The sequence below is a fragment of the Falco peregrinus genome, chromosome 14, assembly GCF_023634155.1.
Source record: "Falco peregrinus isolate bFalPer1 chromosome 14, bFalPer1.pri, whole genome shotgun sequence".
In the NCBI taxonomy this organism is placed as follows: Eukaryota; Metazoa; Chordata; class Aves; order Falconiformes; family Falconidae; genus Falco; species Falco peregrinus.
In genome coordinates this window covers 13,372,855-13,398,585 of record NC_073734.1, presented here as the reverse complement: position 1 = coordinate 13,398,585, position 25,731 = coordinate 13,372,855, and the positions used below count along the sequence as shown (strand labels likewise).

Here is a 25,731-nt window from a genome sequence, read left to right as displayed (position 1 = left end):
CAAGAGTGAAAAGCTCAAGTAAGTTATTTTAAAGAAAGCAGAATATAAAATCATGAAACAAATATACAATAATAAAACACTAAGGGCAAAATAAATTTATACATAACACAACTATTTTTCAAAATTCTTGCTTTGCTTTAGATGCCAGTTTGCCTTCTGGCTATAAACACATTCTTCACACATGCTGGGAATGTTGAGGAAAACTAGTCAGCATTCAGAGGATTAATACAGATTTCCAGTGCTGTGCCTTCAGGCTTAATAGTCAGACATCTATTTGTCCTCAGGAGAGGTTAGGGGTTGAAATGTAAATATGCAAACAACTGAATTCTTTGTTAAGATATCAAGAAAAAGCTTGATCTTTGCTGCTGTTTAATAAATCCTTGCAATTTTATGGACTTATTTAAATGCAGCTTTGTGTCTTACTATTTTGAAGAAGAAAACAATGCAAGGAAACAAACACATTCATTCTGACTAAAATTTGTTCTCTAGAGGAAAAATGACATACACCCTTGACAGCTTATTTACCAAACTCACTAAAGATTTATTGATTTATCAATCAGTGCCTTGAGCATTTGCTTCTCCCCAAGGGAAAATTAACAATTCCAGCTAACCTAATATATTCTATGTATAAACTAAGTGAATGCAAGAATCAATCCTGGCACAGTTTACAACATCCAGTTAAAAAAATGCTGTCCCTTTTGGTGTATGTAAAATTGAAAGCTATACTAACGAAGAATAAATGCTCATGTTGCTTACAAACATAAAAAATACTTATTAAGACAGCACAATTGAACCCAACAGACGTTTTAAATCATTTAAATACTCAGTAGGAGGCAAAAGCATTGGAAAATAAAAAATTGAATGATTTTGCTTTTAGATTAATACTAAGTACTACCACTATTAGTTGCAATACTGACATGCCTCAAAGCAGAGATATTTCTAAGAGCTGCAAATTCTTTTTTACCTCACCTGCAAAAGCATAAGCTTGAAAATTAATTATTGGTTTGATGACGTCAGAGCAACATAAGAATTCCAGAAGACGAAAATGAAAATCTATGAATATTTTGTCATTTAACAAAGAAAGAAAATCTTTAAACACAAATGTGCTTTCACCAGTGGAAAAAAAATAAAAACAATGGTAACGAAAGCAAAAACCATAGGATTAGTTTGTTACTACAAACAGTAAAAATATCTAAAATACATATAGAATAAAAGTTTGTAGCACAAAAGAACTGGTATAGCAGCTCAATGCATCAATGCTATTGTGTTGAACCTTTGCAGCACCTGATTACTACAGGGACCCACAGAATGCCTCAACCTCTGCTACCTAAGTAAGCACATGAAGAATAAATACAGCAATGTCTTCTCTTTAAAACCAAGAACAATAATCATACACACACACACAGAGGAAAACCCCAAAACCCACTACCAAAACCATACAGTGTTTTCTCTATGCTGATAAGGGGACAGCTGCAGCAGCCTATCAACAGGATGCCTTGTTGTATCCTCTCAGCAAGACACATTCCATATGAATATTAGAATCCAATACATAAAACCAACTATGCGGTTTTTTTAAACCTCATACACATAATTCCATTTACTGTAAGTTTTATTGTAATCCACAGAATTGAAGGCTTTACTAAACATTAAAAAGAGCATTTAGAGAAAAATCCTCAAGACATGTGATGACCCCCTCCCTTTTTTTAAAATAGGACGAAGTAAGAAAATTGTCACCCAATCACAGTAAGAAAAGGCAGGAATTATTGTAAAACAGTGCCCTCTGGTGTTAAGCCAATTCTAAATTCTATTTTATATTTAAGATCCCTCCCAACCACCCCCCTGCATTTTTTTTTTTATTATTTTTTATTTTTTTACCTGAAAGAACCACCTCCAGGGTCATTCAGCTTGTTTTTCTGATTTGCAGAGACCTGAACACCAAAGCCCCCAGGACTTTTGCTGGCTTGTATTGTTGGTGCCTTCCCTACTGTGCCTGAAAAACACCAAGCAATGTTATTATGAGCTGTCTTAGACAATTTACATCAAAGAACCTTCTGTCCAGGAACTAAATTTAACTGTCTGTAAATTGCAAACAAAGGAAGTTATTATTTTTAAAGATTACACTGCTGAAGAAGAGCAATTTAAATACAAAATTTATTTTAACATTACATTTTGTTCAATATTTACAGAATACTGAAGATTCCAAAACTGAAAACCACTGGCCATAGCTGGTTATAATACACCAAATGGCTATTAGTGTGTTTGCAATTGCCAGTAAACCACTCTTCTAGATAATCTGCAGAGAATAAAGAATAATAATTTGAAATGTTCTTAATACAGATGCTTTAAGTCACAGTCACTCAGGGTATTAACTATGCATTTCACATTATATAGTTGTTCTTTGCTGCAGTGAAAAACGTGTATTTTTAGAGTTTAAAACATTATTCTGAATATTTCTAAATGTTTTATATTTTACGTAAAAGAAAAATCACTATTGTAAAATTTGACAAAACTCCCCTCATAAAGACTGTCTTCTATTTTCTTATTTTGAAATTGATGATTTAATTCGTACCTGTATCTAGACTTCACAGGTTTATAGGAGGAAGTAAAACAGGGCTTTCTAAATGAGCTTAAGTGTGGTGGACATCCACCTTCTTCTGACAGTAAATTGAAAAATGGCTATTAATTAGTCTCTGACATTGGGAAAAATCTTACCAAAAATAATTACAAATTTATGTTACGAATTAGTAAATCACCAGACTTGTATTATCATTATTATTACTATTATTATAAACATATCAGTATGCAACTGAAAAAGCATTGACAAATGAAAATTTTGGAGTAAAACCTCCTTTACTGCTTAAACACATTTACTTGGGTTATATTTTGTGTTTCCTTAAATCCCACCTGTGTTTTGGCATGTGAAAATAATTAATTTGTAGGTCTACTTGACTTCAAAGATCTCACCTTTTTCTTACACATCACTCGATTTTATTGACCATTACACACATATAGTGTTTGAGACTGAGAAGCACATTAAAGTTATTTCTGCACATCTATGACTCAACTGCATATAAATGGCATGGTATGAACCTTAGCAGAGTTACATTATTTTTCTTTCATGAATTATAAAAACCTGAAACACAACTATCCCAACAAATCCTTTAAAGAACACTTTTTGGATGAAACAAAGCTTTAGCTTTGAATGAGTTAAAGCTAAATTAATTTGACAGTGTTCATTCAGTTCTTTAATCTGTATGAATAAACTGTTGTGTGGACTCTCAACATTAGCAAATACAAAACAAGATTTAGGACTTCAGCCTCCAAGCCTGGGGAACAAAAATACTTTTGTCATCAGAATATGCAAGGTCCATGAGGTGTCACAGATAGCATTAGTTCATGGACCAGACAATTTATGTATTTCAGATGAACTAATTGAAAGGTTTTCTACTAAGTGAACTGAAAGGAAAGAAATAATACAATAAAAATTAGCAGATCTCTGTTTTCTAAAATTAACATCTGGGAGACTAAAAATCTGTTAACCCTGAAAAATCACTACAATGGCAAAATTAAGGTAGCAGTGGCACTCTTTCAGAATTAACATTATATTCCTTTAGAACTAGTATCATTGGGGTTTTTTTTCCTACAGATGTTAACTTTGGACCAAAAAAAACCCCAAACCCCATAAACAAAAAAACCCAGAACACAAAAAAACCCCAAAAATAAACCGAAAAGGTACAGCAACAGAAAAGTTAACTTCTTGGTCTAAGGAAAACAGTATGTCTACACTGGATATAGAAAAATTAAGTCTCACTTTCTTTCACCCCATGTATATGTAATTCTACTCAAATGGATCTGGCAAAGTAAATAGAAGTTTTGGGGGTGACATACAAGTTTTCTGGTTTAAAACACAATTATGCATGGTTAAGCAGTTAAGACACAAAATAAGGCTAAAACATCAATTTCTATTATGAGGTAGGGCATATTTTAAAAATTAAAATCACCTGTGGGCCTAGATATTTCATGGGATTGGTAATGACATACAGAGTCTTTCACCACTGGGTCCTTGTTTCAAATTTTAAGTAGCATCATCTAGAGAAGCCCGGATTTAGGAGCTTATAGTTTCCCAGCTGTGTTTCTGCACAGGTTAAATAGTTGCAATGAATACTCTGCCTAATTATTTTATTCTTTGGCTCAATTCCCCCATCCATAAGATGCAATTCACTTAATCATTATACTGATAAGTGCTTTGATAAAGAAGTATGAATTTTTTGTGCAATAACTATACTGTTACTTTCCCTGGTATGGAAATAATTTTATTAATATAAAAGTCCTTAAAGCCTGCCAACTTATCTGTACTTCTGTTTTTAAAAGTATTATAGTCTGTTCACACAGATGCATTAATATTAATGTAAAGACACATTACGGTAGGAGATTCACTCTTATCTAAGAAGGAAAATGGACCATTTGTGGAAATTAGTTCAGTTCTGGAGCAACTATCCTCAAAAAGTCAGTCTCCTCAAAAGTATACTACTGCAGTTTTCTATATAGACCATGTCCTATGCCAGTATCTTACCACCTTCTACAGGAATACCTAGGCCAGTAAAAAATATCATTACACTGGTTTACAGCAGAAGGTTTTAACAATATATCAAGATCAAAACAAACTGGTATCTGACAGAATGCCATAGCGGCATTTCTTCCAGCTGCAAGCACACAGGCGTTTGCTTTGTCTGCGTAATTAAAACAATATAGTGGTGGGCTTAAACAAGCCTGTAAATAAGAATAAGCCCACTTGAAAGCAGGGCTTTGCATGAATTGGCCTTTATGAACCATTGTCTGTCTTAAGCTGAATTGTGAGTTAAATTGTATTTCATTGGCTGATCCATGGCTACCATGAACAAATTCATATTCTGAATCCATTATGTAGAAGACAGATGCCAGTATCATGCAAATTCTTAGCACACTGTTGACATTCACAACTTAAGATACTGGACAAGCAAAGAAATGAAATCAGCCTTCAGTCTCAGACACATTAGTCAGAACTTAAAGTTCATGCTACAAGATGCTGATTACCTTTCCTGTTCATAAACTCAGGACATGAGTATCAGTGCTATCAAACATATACCTTTTATGACAAGTAAATGCATTTCTTCCTAACTTGGAAGATCAGCCTACAGGATTACAGTGGCAGCTTGGTCTCCATGTCCATTCAACCTTTGGATTCTCTGAAGACAACAGGGCAAGCAGAATATCTGCTGCTATTAACTGTGATCACTGGGGGCTTTGATGCTCTTTTCCCAAGGAGAACAGAAAAGATCAAGCAATAAAGTCAAACAGCCAGCAACAGCTTTTATGTGCATTTAAACTAGTTTGATTTCTGATTCAATACCTAAAGATGACAAGCTCTGTATTCCATTACAAACCCTCGATCATCTAAATGCCCACATCAAAAAAGACACACATTAAAAAACGAAAGCTGAGCCTAACAGGGCTAGTGGTGGAAAGAAACAAATGGATATTTATTAGAAAGTAAGGCAGCTTCAAGAACCCTCTTAAAAACTGTGATGTATCAGTCAGACATTAATCCACCTGTGCACAGACAGATGAGAAAGCTGTGTACAAATGACACCTCTTGCTCCCATGGCTACACACAGCAAGTCAGGTTGCTGCAGTTAGTCTCTGACCTCACCAAAGAGTAAACATACTGGCAGGAAAAAGAAGAAAAGAAAGAAAAAAAAAAAAGAAAAAAAAAAAAAGAGCATGTGGGTTGAGAAATTTCTCTAGAACTCCTACCTTGACCTCTGTAGCTGCAGTCAGTGGCTATCAAGTTCCACCTCAGGAGTAAGAGTTAAAAGTAGGACGATTAAACTGAGGCATCCTCTAGGCTTCAGGACAAAAATGAAAAAATTCTTTCTTGGCTCAGAGCTAGAGCTTAGGACAGTACAAGTCAAGTTCCTGACTTCTTTCAGAACTTCCCATGAAAAGCTGCTGAGTAAGGAGCTAAGCATGTGAGAGTTTAGTTCTAAACTTGTTTCAAAACATTTCATTGTGTTGGTCTGAAGTACCTTGAAACTGCATAGTGAAAACATGCATTCCTCAGCCAGTACGAAGTAAAAAATAAATGTCAAGCCTGCCAATGTCAACACTGTAAGCTTTTCCCATACTACGAGTTTGTAATTACAATGAAATTCATACAAAGGTAACAATCTCACTAAAACATTTAAACCCATACCTTGTGGTCTAATGGTCTGAGTTATTACCACTGGCATCCTAATCTGGGTAGTCTGGCAAGCAGGGTTTCGTTTCACAGTTTGAGCAGATGTTGACTGGATAATCTGCTATTATTAAAAAAAAGTATACTTATATTATACTCTTTATACACAAACACACACAACGTAAATACACTAATACCTGTAATTACTAATATAAGCACGTGGATCTCTAAAAGCACAACCAGCTAGTGACAAAAGTCATATTCATGTAATGCATGTGGTTGTGTGTGTGTGTATATACCTATTTTGCTGTTATGCTTTTAAAAAGTCAAATAATATTCGACACAAATGTCATATGGCACAACCTTCATCAAAAATGTGTTTCAAAGTAGTAAGGTAAATATTCAAGTTTAGACTTCTGTTTTCAGAAACTTTACTAGGAAGAAAAGCACTTCTGTAGAAAAAAATGCTGCTATAATTTTAGTGGTGTCCACCTACAACCATTAGGTTTTTCACTATGTATCTATGCTTTTTAAAGAAAAGATACACTAAAAGTAAATTCTAAAATACATGGATTCCAAAGTCAGATATACACAAGAAAGAAAACAGTGTTTTGTGGTGAGCATATACTATTCATCTTTTAAATGTTAACTGGACATCCTCAAGGTTTCACTTAGTACTAAGACAAGTTCTGAAGTCTTTACCCAATACTGAAACTGGGTTAGAAATTTAGAATTTCAATCATATACAACTCAAAAAGAATAAACCTGCAAGGGTCATATCTAGGCAACAGTGAAATGTCCCTGATTCCATGAACATACAAGGTAGGCACAGATGAACAGAAGGTTCAAAAAGATGTGTGGATACTGCGGAGCTGGAAAAAAAATAATCCATAAATAAACTCTGAAAACAAAACACAGACAAATAACTGCGAGTAAGATTACAACCACAACTCAGGCATGACAACTTCAGAAGTCATGTGCTTGCTCTTCACAGTCACAACTATGTTACTCCCATTACATAACATGCCTGCTGCTTCCAAGTCAGACATCTCAGTCTCACACCCCCAGGATGCAGTATTCCCTCCCAGAAGACAACACACCACACTACACACGGCTACACGAAGCAAACAGGAACCAGTGCACCTTTATTCAGCACCACTCAGCATTACTCTTACAAAAGGTGTATCTAAAACAATATTATTTAGCTGAGTAATGAATGGCCAAACCTCTGACTTCGAAGTATGCTATGGAAAAAAGGGAAGGAGAAACAGTATTTTCAAATGAGATGTAAAAGTACAGAATGAAGAGGCTATGGAACAAATAGGAAATTGTTCCATCATCAGGAACCAGGGCTCCCAAATCAGAAGGAAGAGAGGTGAAAACTACAAGAGAGAGTAATGAGGGAACAAGACCTGTAATGTATTCTGGAGAAAAAAAAAACACCAGGGCCATTCTGAAGTTATGGTATCGCATGCTGTACATCCTAAAATATTAAAAGCTGAAAATTCCTAATAAACCTGTGGATGTAGACACATTAGCAATAGCTACCTTGCAGAAATAGAAAAGAGGGAAAAAAAGAGATTAAGGTTTCAGCTTCAACTATGGACACTGAAGGAAAATGGAGCATTTACCAAGCACAGGAATGGAGCACATGGATGTCAATTTACTTGGTCAACACAGGCAGTGAATAAATAGTGACACTCAGAGGGGAAAGAACAAAGTAGCTACCATGCTTAAAATCAGGAAAGAAATAGAGGTGATAGGTGAAAATCAGGGCAAAAGTTGTAGTTCACTGCATTTTGATGCACAGGAAACATGTACACGTGTATTTTAATAAGTAAGGAGACAAAACAGCCCACAGAAAAAGAAGACTACATTGGTATGAAAAAGGAGAATGTTGCCACTTGTACAGTAATTTATTGGATGACTTTTCAGAGAGTAGTGAAGAAAATCAGCTACAGCTTAACTGGCCAGAAGCCAGGCCAAAAAAAAAAAAAAGATGTGCGTGACCTGTGGATAGAACTACTATCTGCTATTACAGTAATCACCTGCGATTAGATTTTTTTCTCTCTGAAGCAAGCAAGATCTACAATTCAGAATCAAGTTCTGTTTCACCTGATTATTTTCATGTGAATGCTCTAAAAAATGAGCCACTAACACCATTAAAGACAGGACAGTGTTTAACCATTTTAGATGACATAAAAAACGGCAATGTTTTCTTTACTACCAAATACATTCAAAAAATGTAATTTAACAAGTACTATACTAGGACTTCAACATATGCAAAAGTGCTGAAAGTGTAGAAAATGATTGAGAAATAAACTTTTCCAAGGGGCACAGATCAAAATCATCATTTTAAATCCTATGCAGAAACTGACAAGCACGTACTCTCTAAAAGGAACAACAGCACTTAACTTGGAGCAACATTTTACACTAACTTAAATTCCAGTTTCTATAGTTTTAAGACACATTTCAACACAGGTGTAATCTTCAGATCTGGAAGTGATTAAGGATGAACATTAGCACTTCGTTTCTGAAAGAGCATGTATAACCTCGTAGTAAAAACTGATGAATCAGAGGTAACGGACCCTGCATTAAAATTTATAAACTATCTAAACCATCCCTCATCAACTAAAATAACTAGAACTCTTCTATAATCCTGTTGCCTATTTTTCCAACACAATTAACATTATCATTATGTCATTAACTTGGCCTTAAAAGTGCAGACAATGAACAAGGTACTAGCAAGCTAGTCTGTGAGATGATTTGACAACCAAATTATTTCGTATTTCTCACAACCTAAAAATACACACAATGAGTGTACCCCTTCTAATTTTATCTATTCATATGCTGAACCGATGCTGAATCTGAAATTATCAGTTCGTAAGCACTGATTTACTAGCCCAGATTCATACAGAAGACACAGAATTGGATGTTTTAGTGCACTGAGGTTACCGGAGACATGACTTCAGCCTTCAGAAAAGGGGAGATCTTATTGCTGTCTGCAACCACCTAATGAGAAGATCTAGCGAAGGTAGAGCCAGACTCTCTCAGGGCTGCAGAGCAGAAGGATGTGACACAATAAGCACAAGTCAGAATATGGGAAATTTCAATTTAATATAAAGAAAAACAAAAATTTACCATGAGGGTGGGCAAGCACCGGAACAGGCTGCCCAGGGAAATGGTGGAATCACCATCCCTGGGAGTGTTTAAAAAATGTGTCAATGTGGTGCTTAGGGACGTGGTTAGTGATGGACTTGGCAGTCCTGGGTTAACAGCTGGACTTGGTCTCAAAGGTCTTTTCCAACCTAAATGATTCTATGTTTCAATAATTAACACCACAAATGACCAACAAATACAGACTGAGAAAGAATTCAGGCAAAGCACATATAATGTATAAAAGCAGAAAGACTGGTAACTTCTGCTCTCTTTCTCTTACCTAAACAGAAGAAATAAAAATGAAATCGACTATTTACAAGCCATTAAAAAGAAAAGTCCTTTAAGACAATTAGATTAAAACTCACTGCTGAGGTTTTGGAGGACAAGGATTTTGCAAGTCTCAACAATTCAGATACTCCTTTACCAGTGCAGATACACGAGGTCCCAATGATACGCTTCCCCTTACTTAGTAAGGGCTGCAAAATCAGCTTGACTCAATTTACATAAATCACACTTTGCAACAAAAGCATCTGATCCAAAAGCTTAAGCATAAATAAATACAGCAATAAAAATAAAAGCATATGAAATAGAAGCTTCTGCAAAGAATGGAAAATCAAAATAAATTTGGAAAATATATCCTTTACCAAGCATTTTTTCTCTCAATTAAGTTAAAAGTAGTATTGTGGAAGGAAGAAACAAGCCACTTGTAAAATGTACAAAATTCAGAATGGCTATGGTCTGATATGACATTTATCTTCACTCATGAGTAAACACTTGCTAACTCACTTGTGGCTATGCCACTTGTGATTTATCAGTCTACTCACTCCTGAAGATAAATGTCATATCAAACCTCAGCTATCATGTAATCTGGCAGCATTAACTTACAATGTTCATGCTTTTATGGGCCTAGAATTCATATTTACCATTGTTTACCATGCTGAAACAGTAGCAGTTACAACTTTTCAACAGTGCCTCAAAATTTGCATAAACAATTATTTTTCCTCCCAAATAATAATAAAAAAGGACTTTTTTAAAACTTGGCACATCATTTTTAATGTTACTACATTGTTCCAGAGTATATATTTTTAAAGAAGCAATGAAGAAAAATAAAGTCAAAAGCCACAGGATGACTTGACCTACCCGCTCCCCAATTCATTACACAGTTCTTCCTACAGTATTTCACCTGGTCTAATTCTGAATGTTTTCAGTGATGGCTTTTTCATCGCTGCCTTTGGGAGCCTGATCTGCCATCTAATCATCTGTCTTATTGTAAGGATATTTTACCTTATATCCTGCCTAAATCCAGCTTTGCTTAATTATATCCTATTATTCGTATTTATAGTCTCTTAGACAGCTCTGATTCATTCATCAATATACTTTGATGATTAAACCCTTAAAATATTTGTAAATATTTTTTATCCTCCCCTTTAGCCACTGTTTGACCAAGTTGCATGCATTTAATTCTTTTAAGTTTTTCTTTTAGTCTTTGCTTTCAAGCCTGTCCTTTAATTGCCGTCTTTTATTACTGGTTTCCAAACCGCATTCCTTGCCAATACCCTTCTTATATTAAGGTACAGTGCACAAAATTCTGCAAGTAAACTCCATGATAACAACCTGGAAAACTACCAGGCTGTACTTCAAATAGGCATACAATTTGTCAAGTATAGGCTTTGTTCCTGTTAATGGATCCCAGATGTCTACTGCTCAACAGCCATTTTTATTTAAATTTTATTGTACACCAAATTCCAAGTCAGTGACTAGATCTTTATTTGTTCATTAATAGAAACTACTCCTTTTATCCAAACAGCCATCTTTTTCATTTCTAAGCTGCTCTGCACACAGGACAAAAAGAAAATTATTTCCTGTGAGTCACTAAAACGTGTAAAAATGACAATCATTCAACAACAGAAAAATGATGCCAGAAGAAGCTTCAGCAGAAAATTAAAAAGGAAAGCAGAACACCCCCATATAGCTTAACGCTTATTCTGCTGTTGCATCTGGTATCCAATTTCCATTACTCCATCTCACCTTTTGGGACCCTCCAACCACTATGACAGTCTCTGGAAAAGTGTTAGTAAATGTTTTAGAAAATACTATTCTAATGTAACTTAGAAGACGGCAGAATCTCCCCTCTGGACACTGTGCACAATTTAGTGCAGCAACAACAGTCCAGATGTATTTCTATACATCTTTCCTAACCCTAGACAGACCTGCACAAATCTTTATGTTGCTTTCCATATAATTGAATTTGTTTTAATTAAGATGGATCACTTTGAATTTCTTACTGTTTCCTTATTATTTAAATTTAATAATTGGCTTCAATCTCCAGGAGTACTTTCTCTTTATGATGCAGTGTCAACACAAGATATCAAGTGCTAACTGATCTCCCTTAGAACTTCAACACATTTAATAAAGAACATCTCTCTTATTCATAGAAAATTTACCCCCTGTAACACCCAGAACAAGACAGGCAGTCTGCATATATAAGGCTATACAGAGCTCCTGCACCCTAAGAATGACAATTTGGAGAAACTCTGAACATGGCACTTGGAACAATTAAAAAAAATTGATTGCTGGATTATCTCATTAGTGTCTCATCAATAAAATATTAGCCTAAGATTATTCCCCTTTTCCCTAGCTAGAAGTAGTTATATCAGCACTATCTAGCTCTTTAGAGCATAGCTTTTTCATGGTTTTGGAACACGACTCCAGTGTTTTACAGAACAGATAAATAAAATAGTTCCCTCTTTCATCTCTGATAACACTATATATTGTAATGCTGAAGTCTCCTTTGCACAATCTACATTGCATGCTGAACAGCACTGACAGAATTACCATGTTGCAAGATAACTCAATATAACTGGAAGAAGTATCACCACATCTGACCCTTGTGTAAAATGGAAAAGTCAAAATAAAGAAAACCGCTAACGGATTCTCCACATTTTTAAAGAAACTAGGCTACTGTAAACCGGCTGGTATGAAAGGGTCTATAGTCCAAAACAGGCTTGCCCTTCTGCAGCTGGACAGTTTGCAAAGCCAGCTGGAATTCTCTCCAGTGAGCTTCAGGCTTGGAAAATCTGGAGCTCAGCCAGTTTTCTCCATCACTGCTGGCCACCCCTAGGCAAGCCAGCTGTAATCTTCCTCTTCCGGACAAGACCCAGGCAAGATGGCCAGCAGCTCTTTGCTGTGCTCTGATTTTGGGGAGCACTAAGAAGTGAGAAGAGTGTGATCACTGTCACCACAAAAAAAAAAAGTCAATACTTACAAACAATTACTAGCAGGATATGGAGATGCTGCTGGGTTGTCTGCTTGGCACCTGAGCTGATGGCTGTTGTGGTATATGAGATTTTTTTAATGCAGTAAACTCTTACTGTCTGATGCTGCTTTTGTCTGTATAGAACTAATTTGAGGGCCATTAAGAAGTGCTTGGTTAATGTGACGTTTGGTTCTACGAAGTAATTACTGATAAATTGAAAACAAATACAGAAAGCAGTTTTGCAATAAAGCCAACAAACCATAATTTTTAACGTATTCACTTCTCCCTAAATGTTTTCTAGACAAGGCATAGTAATTAAGCTTAGTTTTGCTCTGCATTGTTTGCTACCTTTTGAAAATGTAGCAGTCATTTCAAGTAAGGTGAAAATTCAGACCTAGGCCTATGACCTGCACACAGAGAGAAAAACAATTTTTGCCCATCAGATCAATCTCTACAAGATACCACTTCAGCACTTTTCAGCTCCCTCATACTGTGTAGGTATGTTAAGTAAGATGACGTAGCAACTCTTCACGTTGTTAATCTCTGCTCAGGTTAACATCACAATTGCTTGCTTTGAGTATGCATTGACATGTGAGAGAGACACACAGAAGGTGTCTCTCATAAATCTGACTTTATCCCATTCAGAAAATATTCCACAAGAGCTATAATCGTAAGAGTAAAAATTCCTGTGGGCTTACTGACACATCAGCGTTCCTCAAAAGGTGGGGTGCAACATACCTAGTAGGCACAGGAATGTTTAAAGTCGATTGCAAAACATTGGAAAAAGCTGTGTTACTTGGCAGTAGGTTCCCCTTAAGACTGTAGCGTGAGATAAGGCTAGACATATAAGTATAAACATTCAGGGCCAGTAAAGAACCTGTCAGCCGCTGTCAGAAATCTGCTCTCCCCAGGACAAGGAGAAATTTCTACACTTATTGCCTGTAATTGCAACCAGTTCCCACTCCACTACCTTGGAAGTACCAAAACTATTGTCAATTCAGTCTTACGAAACATGGATGAATCAAAAAGAAGTCACAAAAGGTCTGAGGCACACATTTCTAATTAATACAACAGTCCAGAAAAGGTGGGGGGAACCCATCGTAGAAAAAAAAAGAATGCAAGTGGCTGAACAGAAAGCAGGTGAGTTAAGGTGCAAAATATCCAAGCATCTTGTGTGTATTGCAAAAGCCTGAGTCAGAAGTCTTAGCATCTAAGATGTTCTTACACATTAAAACTATGCTCACTAAAGGATGGTAAAATTATAATAATTTCCTTTTAAAGTAATTTAACTACTAGAAAGTATTTGTAAGGTTCAAAAGACATGGCTCAGATGGCTCACACATTTTCAGTGTGCACAACTATTTTTAAAGCAAAAGAAATACTCTCTCTCCACACACCCTACAAATTATTTATATCGTTTATAGAGCCTATGAACAGAAGGATAGGTAACTGTAAAGTTTTACATTATTGTATGTGCTTTTCTGAATCTTGGTAATATAAATTGCTACCAACTTTATACACCTTCTGGAACTTGACAGTTTGATTTTGAAACTTTAGTCAAGTACTTGTACTCATACATACACAGAAACCACAGACAAAGGAACTTACATCTTTGCTTGAACGATGATAATGCCTGTATAAATTCAAGGCCTTGTAAAAATCCTAAATGTATTTTAATTACAACTGTAAACACACAAGCAAGATCCTATGTAACAGCAGGATAAATTCCCCACACACCCATTGAGAAAGTGGCTGTATAGTTGCCCTAACGATAGTGCCTTTGAAATGAATGAATCTAAGCATGTGATACTCTAATATGCCCAACAATGACATATTTCAGTAAATAAAGTATGGCACTATTTCTAAACAAAACATGCTAAAACAGTACAGCTAGTCTACATGATTTTACAACTATATGTAGAAGAGTTTAAAATGAGAGTTAATTTTAATGCAAACTAATCTAAGCAAAGCAGCATACTTAATGACATACTAAAAATCATACTCTTGCCTGTAAGTCCTGAAAAGCTTTCTGTTCTACATTTGTAATTAACAAATTCCACTGTGCTCATGTAACAATCACTGTAGTCCAGACACAAAGGCCAAGAGCATACTTTTGTAGATTTAAGCTATGTTAACAATGCTATCTAAACTAACGGTTGAACACACTTGTGAACTAACTGCCATAAAATAAGGTACTACTACATATCACAGAATATGATACAGACAAACCAAAAATTATTTTCCCAAACAAGCTGCAATAAAAATAACATTGAAAACTGCTATTCAGTTGGTCAAGAAATTCTCTTTGATACTACAGTACCTACCAGTTGAGAACTCTGATTTGACTGTACCACCTTAACCTGAGGAGGCTGCACTGTATTTGATACAGAGACTGTGCAAATGTTGTTTGGTTGCCTTATTCCTATTGTCTGTGTTGTGACAACAGAGGAAATGCTTCCCGAGGCAGGCTGAGGTATAACTTGTGATAGCTTGGTTTGTTGAAGCGGCTGCTGAGACGGCTGTCCTTGCAAAACTGAATGTTGACTATTCAGTAAAGATTGTCTCAATGCAGGTAGACTTTTCTAAAAAGAGAAGAAAGTTTATGAAACATCAAATTTAGGCTGACAAAAAAATATTTTTAAATTTGCTGTAAACACAATAAAAAGAATGCAGCTTTCTTTCCAATTTTATTACCTGCCTATTTGTCAAAAAGTAGTAAGACTGAACATACTTTGTAAGAGGGAGAGTTCGGTTTACATTTTTAATAAGCTTTCAATTTCGATTTAGCAACCCTTTTGATTTTGATGCGCCCTAATTCCAGCACAGCAGTAAAACATCACACTCTCCTCCTCAAGACTACCTAGAACTTGTAGCTTAGGCCTTTGGAAGGGCAAAAAATGGAAACAGAAAAGGCAGAACCATAGGAACAACCCCCTATTCCCACTGCATGCCAGAAGTAGTAAGCTGCACCAATTTACTTCTCCTGACATGACTCCAGTACCTAGAACAAGATGATTTAACTGCTGATGCCCTACAGCAATAGCTGTTTACTGTATTATTACTGATGTAATGTATTCTGACTGGATTAGGAAAGTGTACTATTGTATGCTTCATGTTCAGACCAGTTCAACTAAAAAATACAGTTCTAAAAGGCTATATTGTACCTTCACCCATAAACTTTTTACTTTTTAAGTGGTAGTAGTGTTCCTTTGAAGTGCTCCCCCCAGGCAGCTGTAGAATGCAACAGTGTTTAGCCCAAGCCACAGTTCTTTCTAAACTTCTAATATTTATTTAAAAACTTAATACCAGTTGCCAAGAAAAGACTTCAAAGAAAGGAAGCAAGTTAAAACTTATCATGATGCTAAAGTGACTGTGGTATAAGAGCAGGAAAAGGCACGAAAAAAGGGTTAATGATAACTTGAAAAACCAGAAGCAGAGGGAGAGAGTTCTGAAGAAAAGCTGAAGTGAGAGAAGAAAGAAAGGAAATCTGCCCTAAACTGAGAAGGACTAGAAGAAAAATGCTTTTTAAATTATAGTTGTGGTTTTGTTGGGGCATAATTAAACACGCTTTGTATGCCTGTATATAATTTTGCATATGGAAACTATTGTAGCTAAGGTACAAGACCCAATTAGAAGTTAAATTTTCCCCCACCTATACCAACTTAGGACCCAACAATAAATCCATTTGGTACCGCATTAGATCTTCTGTTATAGATTAGTTCCAGATTACAAGCAGGATCAGCTAATCAGTTATTTCAACAGCATTATGCATTTTTCATAATGACCATGACACATACATTGAAAGTTATCAATGACTCAAATGTAGATTAAAAAAACAATATGGAAAAAGCTTATCAAATTACTTAAAGCATTCTACAGAAATAACTTCTGACTCTTCCAAAGTGAAAGCTGAACTTCTTCACAAAAAACATTACCTACTACCACAGAAAAGTATATACATTATAACAGTAAAGGATCACTACAGAATAGATAATGGATGAATTCCAAGCTAGGGAGTAAGTGCTTTTTTATATGAATCTAATTACTACAATGTTCTAGATCAGGGCTACTCAAGCAGTAAACTCCAGATCAGCTCTGGATGACAAATAAATTTTTTCTTAAACCTAAACCAAGGCCCCAAACACATGAGGTCTCCCTCCTGTAGGGATCCCCTTTCTTACCATTCCCTCAGCCCGTCAGGGCGCAGGCAGCTGCAGCAGCAGCCACAGCTCCCAGCTGCGGAAGGAAGCAGAAAGCAGCACCTGGCTGGCCCTGCAGCGACGGAGCCTGCACGTGACTTCCAGCCAAGAAGATTTTGCCAGCAGAAATTGCCAGCACAAAGTAAAAATTGAGTAGTCCTGCTCTAGACAGGTGAAGCTAATTCCGCTTAAAAACTATATGTTAAAATTTCACGTACCGACATTTGCACTGAAATAAATTTATCTAAACAATATTCTTATTACCTTAAGGAAAGGTACAAGATATGGCTGAGGAGATGATTTGAGTTCCGATTGAAGGCGGCCTGTAAATTCTTCCGGATCAATCTTTGCATCCTTCATGGGGAAGAAAAAAAGAAAATCATCAAAAACTCAGTTCAGTTGTCTGGTTGGTTTTTTTCCAGATAATATATATGTATATATCTCCAGCTAAACAGGCTACCATACCAAGAATAAATTTCAAAGCTCAAGTCCCTCAACTCCCCTCTATAAAATCCTTCTGTCAAGAGGTAATTTATATATGTAATATGCCACTCAGAATTCAGACAGCTCCCTTTGCGATGCACAATTTAAGAAGCAACAAGATCCCACAAACACTTAAGTCCTTTTTAGGACTCCATTCTCCCACTAACCTTTACACAGGGATTTCTTTTTAAAAATATTAATTAAAAAAACCAGGTTGTTGAACTAACCTTACAAACTATTATAAAATATGTCAGCCCCTGTAATAAGAAAGTATCTTTACTTCATTCCAAAACCAACTTTGAAGGTCCAGTTTAAGTTAGTAGAATATACGTATGTGTATTTATATATAAAAGAGATGTAAAGCATATGCATATATAAAAAGCGTACATGTAATTATATACACAGAATTTTCACCTATACAAATGTGTGTATGTGTAGACATGTGTATATACTCACAAAATATACACTTATGAATATATATATTTCACATATTCAGTAGTTAATACCAGAAAATTCCAGTACTATTACTTACAATCTCAGGTTGTAGTAAGAACATTCATTAGCTTTCCTGCACTGATAGAGAACAAGAACAAAGCCAAACAAACCAAAACAACCTTCAATAAATATATTTATCATGTCATGTGTCTCATTACTTTGTTTAAAATATTTAAAGTAGTTACCTTCACCTAGTTAATCTTTCCTAGTTTTCAAAAGTTCAAATGAGGTTTTATTGGAACCACTTATTATTGTTGAATTGTATTATTGTTGAATGGGTCATACTTAAAGAAAGTCTTAGGCTTGTCTAAAATAGACAGGCTTCTCTGTCAATGAACTCAAAGAAATACATATCATATTTTAATACTTTTAAATCCAAGTTCTTCATAGACAATAATTAATTTCTTCTAAGAAGCTTGATCATTTGTTCAGCTCCACAGTAACATCTGTTTGCAACTCATTTATGAAATTCACTGAAAAATCTGTTGCACTGCAGACTACAGTAAGTCAGACTTCTTCTCAGCCCAAGGACTCTGTCTAGCAGAAACACAACTTTGCCTCTTGAAATCCACCTGCAGTGAAGGCCCCATGCAGCAGCGTCTGCCTGCAGAACTGCTCGGACTCAGCAGCTTAGCAAAATACTTTTCCTTCAGTCCAAGAAACTCTAAACCACATTTAATAGCTTCTTACTGTTTCAGAGAAGACCATGGTTTGGAGAAAAAGAAACTTCACGCATCCTCAAGGAAAAATCCTGTATTTTACTCTATTTTTCTAAATAGAAGACCAAAATATTATCCATCAAAACAAAAGTGCCTTTGACAAATGCATACTTTGTTGCATTTCCCCTTCCAGAAACTAAGAGAAAGCCTACCTTTAACAGATTTTTGAAGACATGAAACATACCACTTTGATGCAGCCCAACTCCTTTCACTTTCATTACAACAAAAAAAAAATGGTTAAGATCAAAGCAGTAGTTTTCAGCACATGTAAATAACAAGCTTACTAGGTAACTGACAAAATGAAGATAACTAAGTATTTACCAACAAATCTTGAACCAGAGCTTTCACATTACGGGATGTTTCTGGAGATGGTGAATTGTGAGAAGCAAGTTTTATAAGGGTAGCTAAAAAGTTTTTGCATTTTTTCACATTCTCTTGCATTTCCTGCAAAAGCCAGAGAAAACAAATATCAGAACCATGCTATTTTCCATTAGGATCAATGCGTGCTCTGATCACTATAACGGGGAAAATTATGGAATTGTCCCAATTCAGGCAGGACATATTTGACATACATCTGCAGCTATTTTACAGTTGCTGCTAGTTAGCTGACATTTTCTTCACTTCTTTATGTAACTGAACATCATACCTCACAAATACTAACAAAAAAAACCCCAAACCACAAAACAATGAAAGAAATATATTTAATACTTTACAGTCTGTTTTGATAAAAATATCTTTAAATATGAGAAGTAACACAACAATTTGTTGTGAGGTGCAATCTCCTTTGAGATGCTCAATACACAATGTACAATGTTCCCCAAGCTATCTAAATTTGTTAAATTATTGATTCAGAACGTTTTTTTGTACAAAGCAGCTACAGCAGTAAAATCAAATTAGAAAGTCTTCAAACATCACCATATCTAATCTTTTCTTCATCAGTAGTAAAACAAGCTTCAATTTTTCAAGCCATTGTTTTTATATGGTGTTATTACTCCAAGAAACAGAAACATTACACTTCAGTGTAACCACAGTTTTGAGGATCAGCAACATGATAATAACAAAGTTCATAGACTGAAGGCCTGATTCTTCTGCCTACAGAAACAGAATGGTTCTTTCACTACTGACATGTACATGGCAGGATGGGGAGAGCCAACCACACGTGTTCTTCCTCTCAGAATTGGTATCCAATTTACTTGAAAAGAGGGGAAGGTTTTCTTCTTTGGAAAGTGTTTGTTCCATCATGGAAAGCGTGCCTGCATGCAGGAAAAGTTCTTTCTGTTTCTGAATAGACCTGAGAAGTTCAGGAAATACTAAGGAGACCAAGTATCTAGTATTTTAAAACTTACCTGTGATACAACTGTAGTTCCAGGTACAGGAGAGCTCGGTATGACCTGGGGCTGTGCTGGTACTTGTGCTGTTGTATGAGGTGGAAGTGGCAGCCGAGGCTGACCCTGGTTTTGTGCTGAAGCTTGAGTTTGTCCACCAGTAATTACTGCAGGTTGTTGAGAAGCCGACGTTCCAGTTGCTACTGTTGTCTTGAATAAATTTTGAGCACTTGTTGTAGCTACTGATACCTATTAATATTTTATATTGAAAAAAGCTGATTATCTTCTTTAAAATCTTTTACTCTATCATAAAGTTCTTCAAAGTCTGACAAGAAAAACTTGTTTCCTTTCAAATATAGCCATGCTGACAAATAGAACCACTGACCTTACTTATAACCCTAATTTTGTCACCCTTTACTGAACAGTGAAAGTCCTCATATAAAGTTCTTTTTATTACAAAAATAAGTGTGCCACTAAAAAATAAGATGCTATTATCCAGCCATGTAAGATCACCATGATGATGTGACTTCTCAAACTCAACTTTCTGTAAATTTGGCCCTTAATATAACAACTCAGTTCCCAATGATCTGAGGTCATGTCATCAGGTTTACAATTATCTATACCACAGTTACAATGACAGCTCAGATCCAGATGACAAATGCACTAACACTAGTGAATCTGGTATTAACCATTAGTGGTTTCCTAAATAGTGGTGAGCCCAGTAGCAGCATATATGCTTTTGCACCAGTGCAAAGACCTAGTGAATCAAACTGTCCTGGATGGACCTAGCTGGGCCATATACCATGTGGCACACTCCTCAACCTTGGCAGGCTGGAAAGCTTATCAGGCTGCACAGAACACCACGTACACACACCCCCACCCTCATCCAGTTCAGCTCTCACACTTTATCTGACCTAATAAGCCACTCTTCCAAGTGCCAAAAAAATCTCAGACACACCAAATGAGACTGCAGAAGCTACAGAGAGCTCAGCCAAGTAGCCTAACACACTGAGCAGAAGCCACCAGAACCTCCCAATCCAGCCTGACAGCAGAGCTTTGCTCTGTCTTGGGTGCAGCAGCAGAACAAGCTGACCCAGGCACTGCAATGCCACAGGTGATGCCATGGGTCCTGCAGCACTGGTGACCATACAGCAGATACCACAGTTCTCAATGGGGAACAAACATAGTGCAGCATGTCCACCACTGAAACAGTATTTGTGAGGCCAGCTGATTTAAGTTTTCTCTTTAAAAATAAAGCTTGCTTAAAACTGCATCTACACTACCCCAAAAAACATTGGGGGTACAAAAAAGACAGGCTGATGGAATTGGGGTTGTTCAACCTGGAGAAAACTCAACTCCAGGAAAACCTTATAGCTGCCTTTCAATACTTAAAGGGAGGGGAATTATAAGAAAGATGGGGACAGACTTTTGCAAGGGTCTGTAGCAACAGGACATGGGCTAATGGTTTTAAAAAGAGCACAGACTTAGTAGAGAATTTCTCCCTAATATCTAATCTGTCAGGGTGGTGAGACACTGGAAGAGGCTGCCCGGAGGAGCTGTGGATGCCCCATCCCTGGCAGTGTCCAAGGCCAGGCTGGATGGGGCTTTGAGCAACCTGCTCCAGTGGAAGGTGTCCCTTGGTGGGAGGCTGGAACTAGGTGATCTTTAAGGTCTCTCCAACCCAAACCATTCTGTGATTCTATGAAACATTAGAAAATAAGATCTAGGTATCACTCAGCACCTGCATAGCACATTCTGACTATACATTCATTATTATTCCTGGTATTACATTTGCAATAAAAACAAACATGAACATCAAAATTCACTTTTGAAAAACCTATGTAATTACAAACATCATTTTCTTCACCCATCTTTTGCTTTTTATATTACTACTTACTGTGGTATGTGAAAGAATAGAGCCTCCAGGCAGAGTCGCAGCAGTTGTAGCACTGACAGGGGTAGCAGTTGATGGAACAACTTTGGCTTGCACTGGAAGTCCTAGGCGGACAGTAGATGTGGCTACAGAAGTTGGTTGCTAATAAAGGAAAAATAAGCATTTTATATTTTTCCTCCTTATAAACTTGATTTCCAATACTTTTTTATAATACTGATTACATAAATAATCATTATGAATGCTGAACAAAAAACAACCCAAAACTAGTAATACATTTTTAAATATATATTCACAAATAATGCAAAAATGAGCTTTCTTACGTTCAATGGTATGGTTGCAGTATTTCTCCTAAAAAGCTATTTTTCATACAGATATGTGGAAATGAATATAACATCAATTTTTTGCAGGTCACATCTGCAAAACCTGTGACCTGCAAAAAATTGATGTTACATTGATCTATTAGTTCAGTTGTAATATTTACATTTCAGTATTCATCAAGATTTGAGTTTATAATTGCCAGTAACACATATTGGTCCTTTTGATATTTACTGGCCTGTTCTACTGCTTTTTCTTGAAGAAAATTAACATGCAGAGAAAATTCAGAGAGCAGAAAATGTGATTTCAGATTAAAACATATAGAAATTAATTTGCACAAAAATAAAGTCTAAGCATTTGGGGAATCTTTGTAATAAATGCACACTCTGTAACCGGACAGCAACTGGAATGTTAAGTGCAGACAAAGGAAAATGACTGGCTTATAGCCTCTCACTCAGTAGCATACTCTACAACTCAGTATATCTCTCATGCAGCAAACATAGTGGTTTTTTAACTTACTTTACCTGAGAGGTTGACATCTCTTACCATCATATAAAAGGACAATATTTAGGAATTAAAAAATGTACCCAGGAAAGTTGTTATTTAATTCTACAGGAATGTAAATACCATTACGGAAGAAATACCTCACACAATATGGCAATTATGACAAAAAGAGAACCACTCGTTAAAAACAGAGGCTCCACTGGTCTCTTGCAACTTATATTTGTTAAGATTTATATTCAAGCACATACTTAGAAAAGACAAATTTTCCAAGTGGCTGTAGTAATAAATCATAGACAATACTGTTTCTCACAAGATAAAACCGTTTTTCCTTAATTTACATTTTAAATTATGTATGTCTCTAATATTTTTATAAAGAGCTGCTTATTTTAGATTCTTACATTGTCTACTAAGCCTACATAAAATACTTCTTCAAAGTACACCCAGTACACTTGAGAGATCTCCAAAAGGAACAGAGGCCCAGGCAGGCATGCAAAACCCCAAGCATTCCTTACGGATCAGTCCAGCAATATCATCTACTGTATATCAATCTTCTATACTCAGGGAGGAAAAGGTGGGGAAAAATTAAATAAAAAAATCTACCTGACATCCAAATGAAACATTCTTTTTTTGTTTGGATAGCATTCAAGATTTTTGAAATCTTGACTTAGGGATGTCTTATATACTGAGACATCCTAGAGACAATAAACAGCATCACCATGAATAGGCAGAATTGTCTGGGTTTTTTGGAAGAAGCTTTTTCTGTTGTTAAATACCACACTTATTTTCTTCATTGTAAAGAAGATCACTTACTCCAATTTCCTTAAAATATGGGTTGAATGAAACTATATTTACTCAACGAATGTTTGCATTTAAAAACATAAATACTGTGTATCTTGGTCATTTGCTTATAATCAGTGCTTCCAATCTAGAAATACAACGTGCCCATGAGATATATCTGCCCCTTTCTTGTCAGTAAGAGCTTCCAGAGGTGAGGATTTATAAAGCAAGCAAGATAACCAGGCAAACTTCTGGCAGTTGCTCAGTTCTGAGAAAGATCTGCGGCCAGAAATCCACAAATACATAGCTCAGACTGCTACCTAGAGAATTTTTCTCATCTAGTAAGTGCTCACGATTCATCACAGGAACATACTTAAAAACAACGCTGCATATAATCAAAATACAAAATTTCAGTGTTATAACAGCATACTATTCAACTAAGTATGTACTCCACTGTGCCAGACCACAGGAGGAAACTATGCAACATGAAGACTAAAATTCACCCTCAGTTTTAGAAATCAATAGTGACAAAAGCCTTTGATACAAAATGGCAGTAAAGTGTACTAACGTGTTAGATATGAAGAAAAAGCCTTACTACCAAAAAACTGCAAAGTAACGCAATAGTCTACTAATGCTGTTCCAAAACTCATAAATGTTAAAAAAGGTAAGTATGAAACAAGCTTATGAGAAACATAATAAGGAACTAGCCTAGAGAAATTCTTAAGTATCATGGAAATGATTTTCAAATGACAGATACAAGTTGCTAGAAGACACTCTAAGGACTCCCCAACACAAATGCTTCAAGAAGAACTGCTAAAAACTATTTAGAAACAAATAGCTGTGTTTTCTATGAAAGGAAAGCCGTAAACAGATCTCATGAGAAATCCATCAAAAAGGAAAAAAATATCAACAATATAAAAAAAAATAATTTAACCCAATGTGTCAAGTTCCTACTGGAACAATCTAAAACAATGTATGATGTTCTTCAAAGAAAAACTGCTAAGGTTTGGTATGCTATTAAACTCCAAAACTACCAAGAAAGGCTTAGAAAAGAATACATTTTCAAATGTAACTGTATTATTTTTGATTAAACACATCACATGTTTTTACATATCCTAAATACATGAAAGTAATGTTTAAGAGGCTTTTTTCCTGTACTCAGACATTAGCAGGCAGGAAACTAGAACATGAATGCAGTATATAACCCACCACCAACCGCCGTGGGACACTGGAGAATGCTTACAGTAGCCTGTTGCATACAGACTTGGGCTGGCTCTGTCCACACAGAGAGATCAGAAACTGTCAGAGGAGCACAACACAGTGCTACTTTGGAAAGAAGGATTTCAAAACTAATCTGGCTCACGTCTGGCCAGCTTAGACAAGGGATGTCCCAAGCTTCCTTCTGCCTGCACAAGTGATGCAGATAAGGCAGCCGATCCCAGTTTCAGGGTGCAAGAAGCCACTTCCACAAAGGCAGGAAGCACACATTAGAATTGTTCATGGAAGAAAACAGTGTGGAATTACTCTGTCCCCTGTAAATTCAGTCTCTAAATAACTTCATCTTCACTTTCCTATGTAGACCTTCTCCCCAGAGCTCTGGACACACGAATAGAGAGGCAAAGCTTGAGGCAAGAATGGGAGCAAATTGCACTTGTGCCTGTCTTGCACTAACAAGCCGCCTCTATATTTGAAGGAATATGCAAGGCTGCATTTGAAAAAGCAGGCTGTTTGAATATCAAGAAAATACACCAAAGATTATTTTTCACTGCCAAGGCAGGCCTAGACCAATTTTGGGTACTGCATAGTGCATTCCAGCTTCATAAAATCAAGACAATTTAAATAGCCACTGATGTATGTAAATCCTCGCAAACAGGTCTGTGGTATACTTGTATTTTGTACCATAGGGTGCCAGCAACACAGTCCCTGCACTACAAAGCCAGAGAGCTTATTTTGACAAGTATATTGCATATACATTTCATGATCAGTCCTGTCAACAAACTTGGCCACTATCAACCACAAAAGGAAGAAAGAAAATCCTCCAACAGCATCTTAACAAACATTAACACAAAAGCAGGGGCAAGTTATCACAATACACATCATGACACCTCTTTGTGTCTTCCCATACATTGCTTCACTAGGTACTATGCAAAACTCAATTTCAGCAGAATATGACCTTTAAGTTTAGATTTCAATTTGCAATATCCGAAATCAAACTAAATTCTAAACATTAATCCAGAAGACTTCTTATGAACAAAACAGGCCACCCTAAGGTGCCCTGATGCCTCAAACAATACAAGACAATTTAATGAAGAGAAAACCAAGGTGGGATCACAGACACTGGAAGGAGCTTAAGGCTAAAGGTCAAACCTGGTAGCTTATCTATATTGGGTT

At 36.2% G+C, this 25,731-nt stretch overlaps 1 protein-coding gene across 3 annotated transcripts in view; it reads right to left on the bottom strand.

Moving 5' to 3' along the window:
• Positions 1-25,731, bottom strand: part of LOC106112416 (transcription initiation factor TFIID subunit 4-like) — a 146,401-nt gene that overhangs the window by 106,099 nt on the left and 14,571 nt on the right. For 2 of the 3 annotated variants that reach the window (XR_008749840.1, XM_055819036.1), the window contains exons 3-9: positions 21,748-21,885; positions 19,872-20,099; positions 18,847-18,969; positions 17,093-17,182; positions 14,954-15,211; positions 6,233-6,338; positions 1,876-1,990 (exon numbers count right to left, since the gene is read on the bottom strand). Coding sequence is in view for 2 of the 3 variants with exons in the window: in XM_055819036.1 (XP_055675011.1) it covers positions 1,876-1,990; positions 6,233-6,338; positions 14,954-15,211; positions 17,093-17,182; positions 18,847-18,969; positions 19,872-20,099; positions 21,748-21,885 (1,058 nt within the window). In the remaining variant the exon portion in view is untranslated. The remainder of the gene's footprint in view (positions 1-1,875; positions 1,991-6,232; positions 6,339-14,953; positions 15,212-17,092; positions 17,183-18,846; positions 18,970-19,871; positions 20,100-21,747; positions 21,886-25,731) is intronic. The other variant, XM_055819037.1, reaches the window with a different exon arrangement.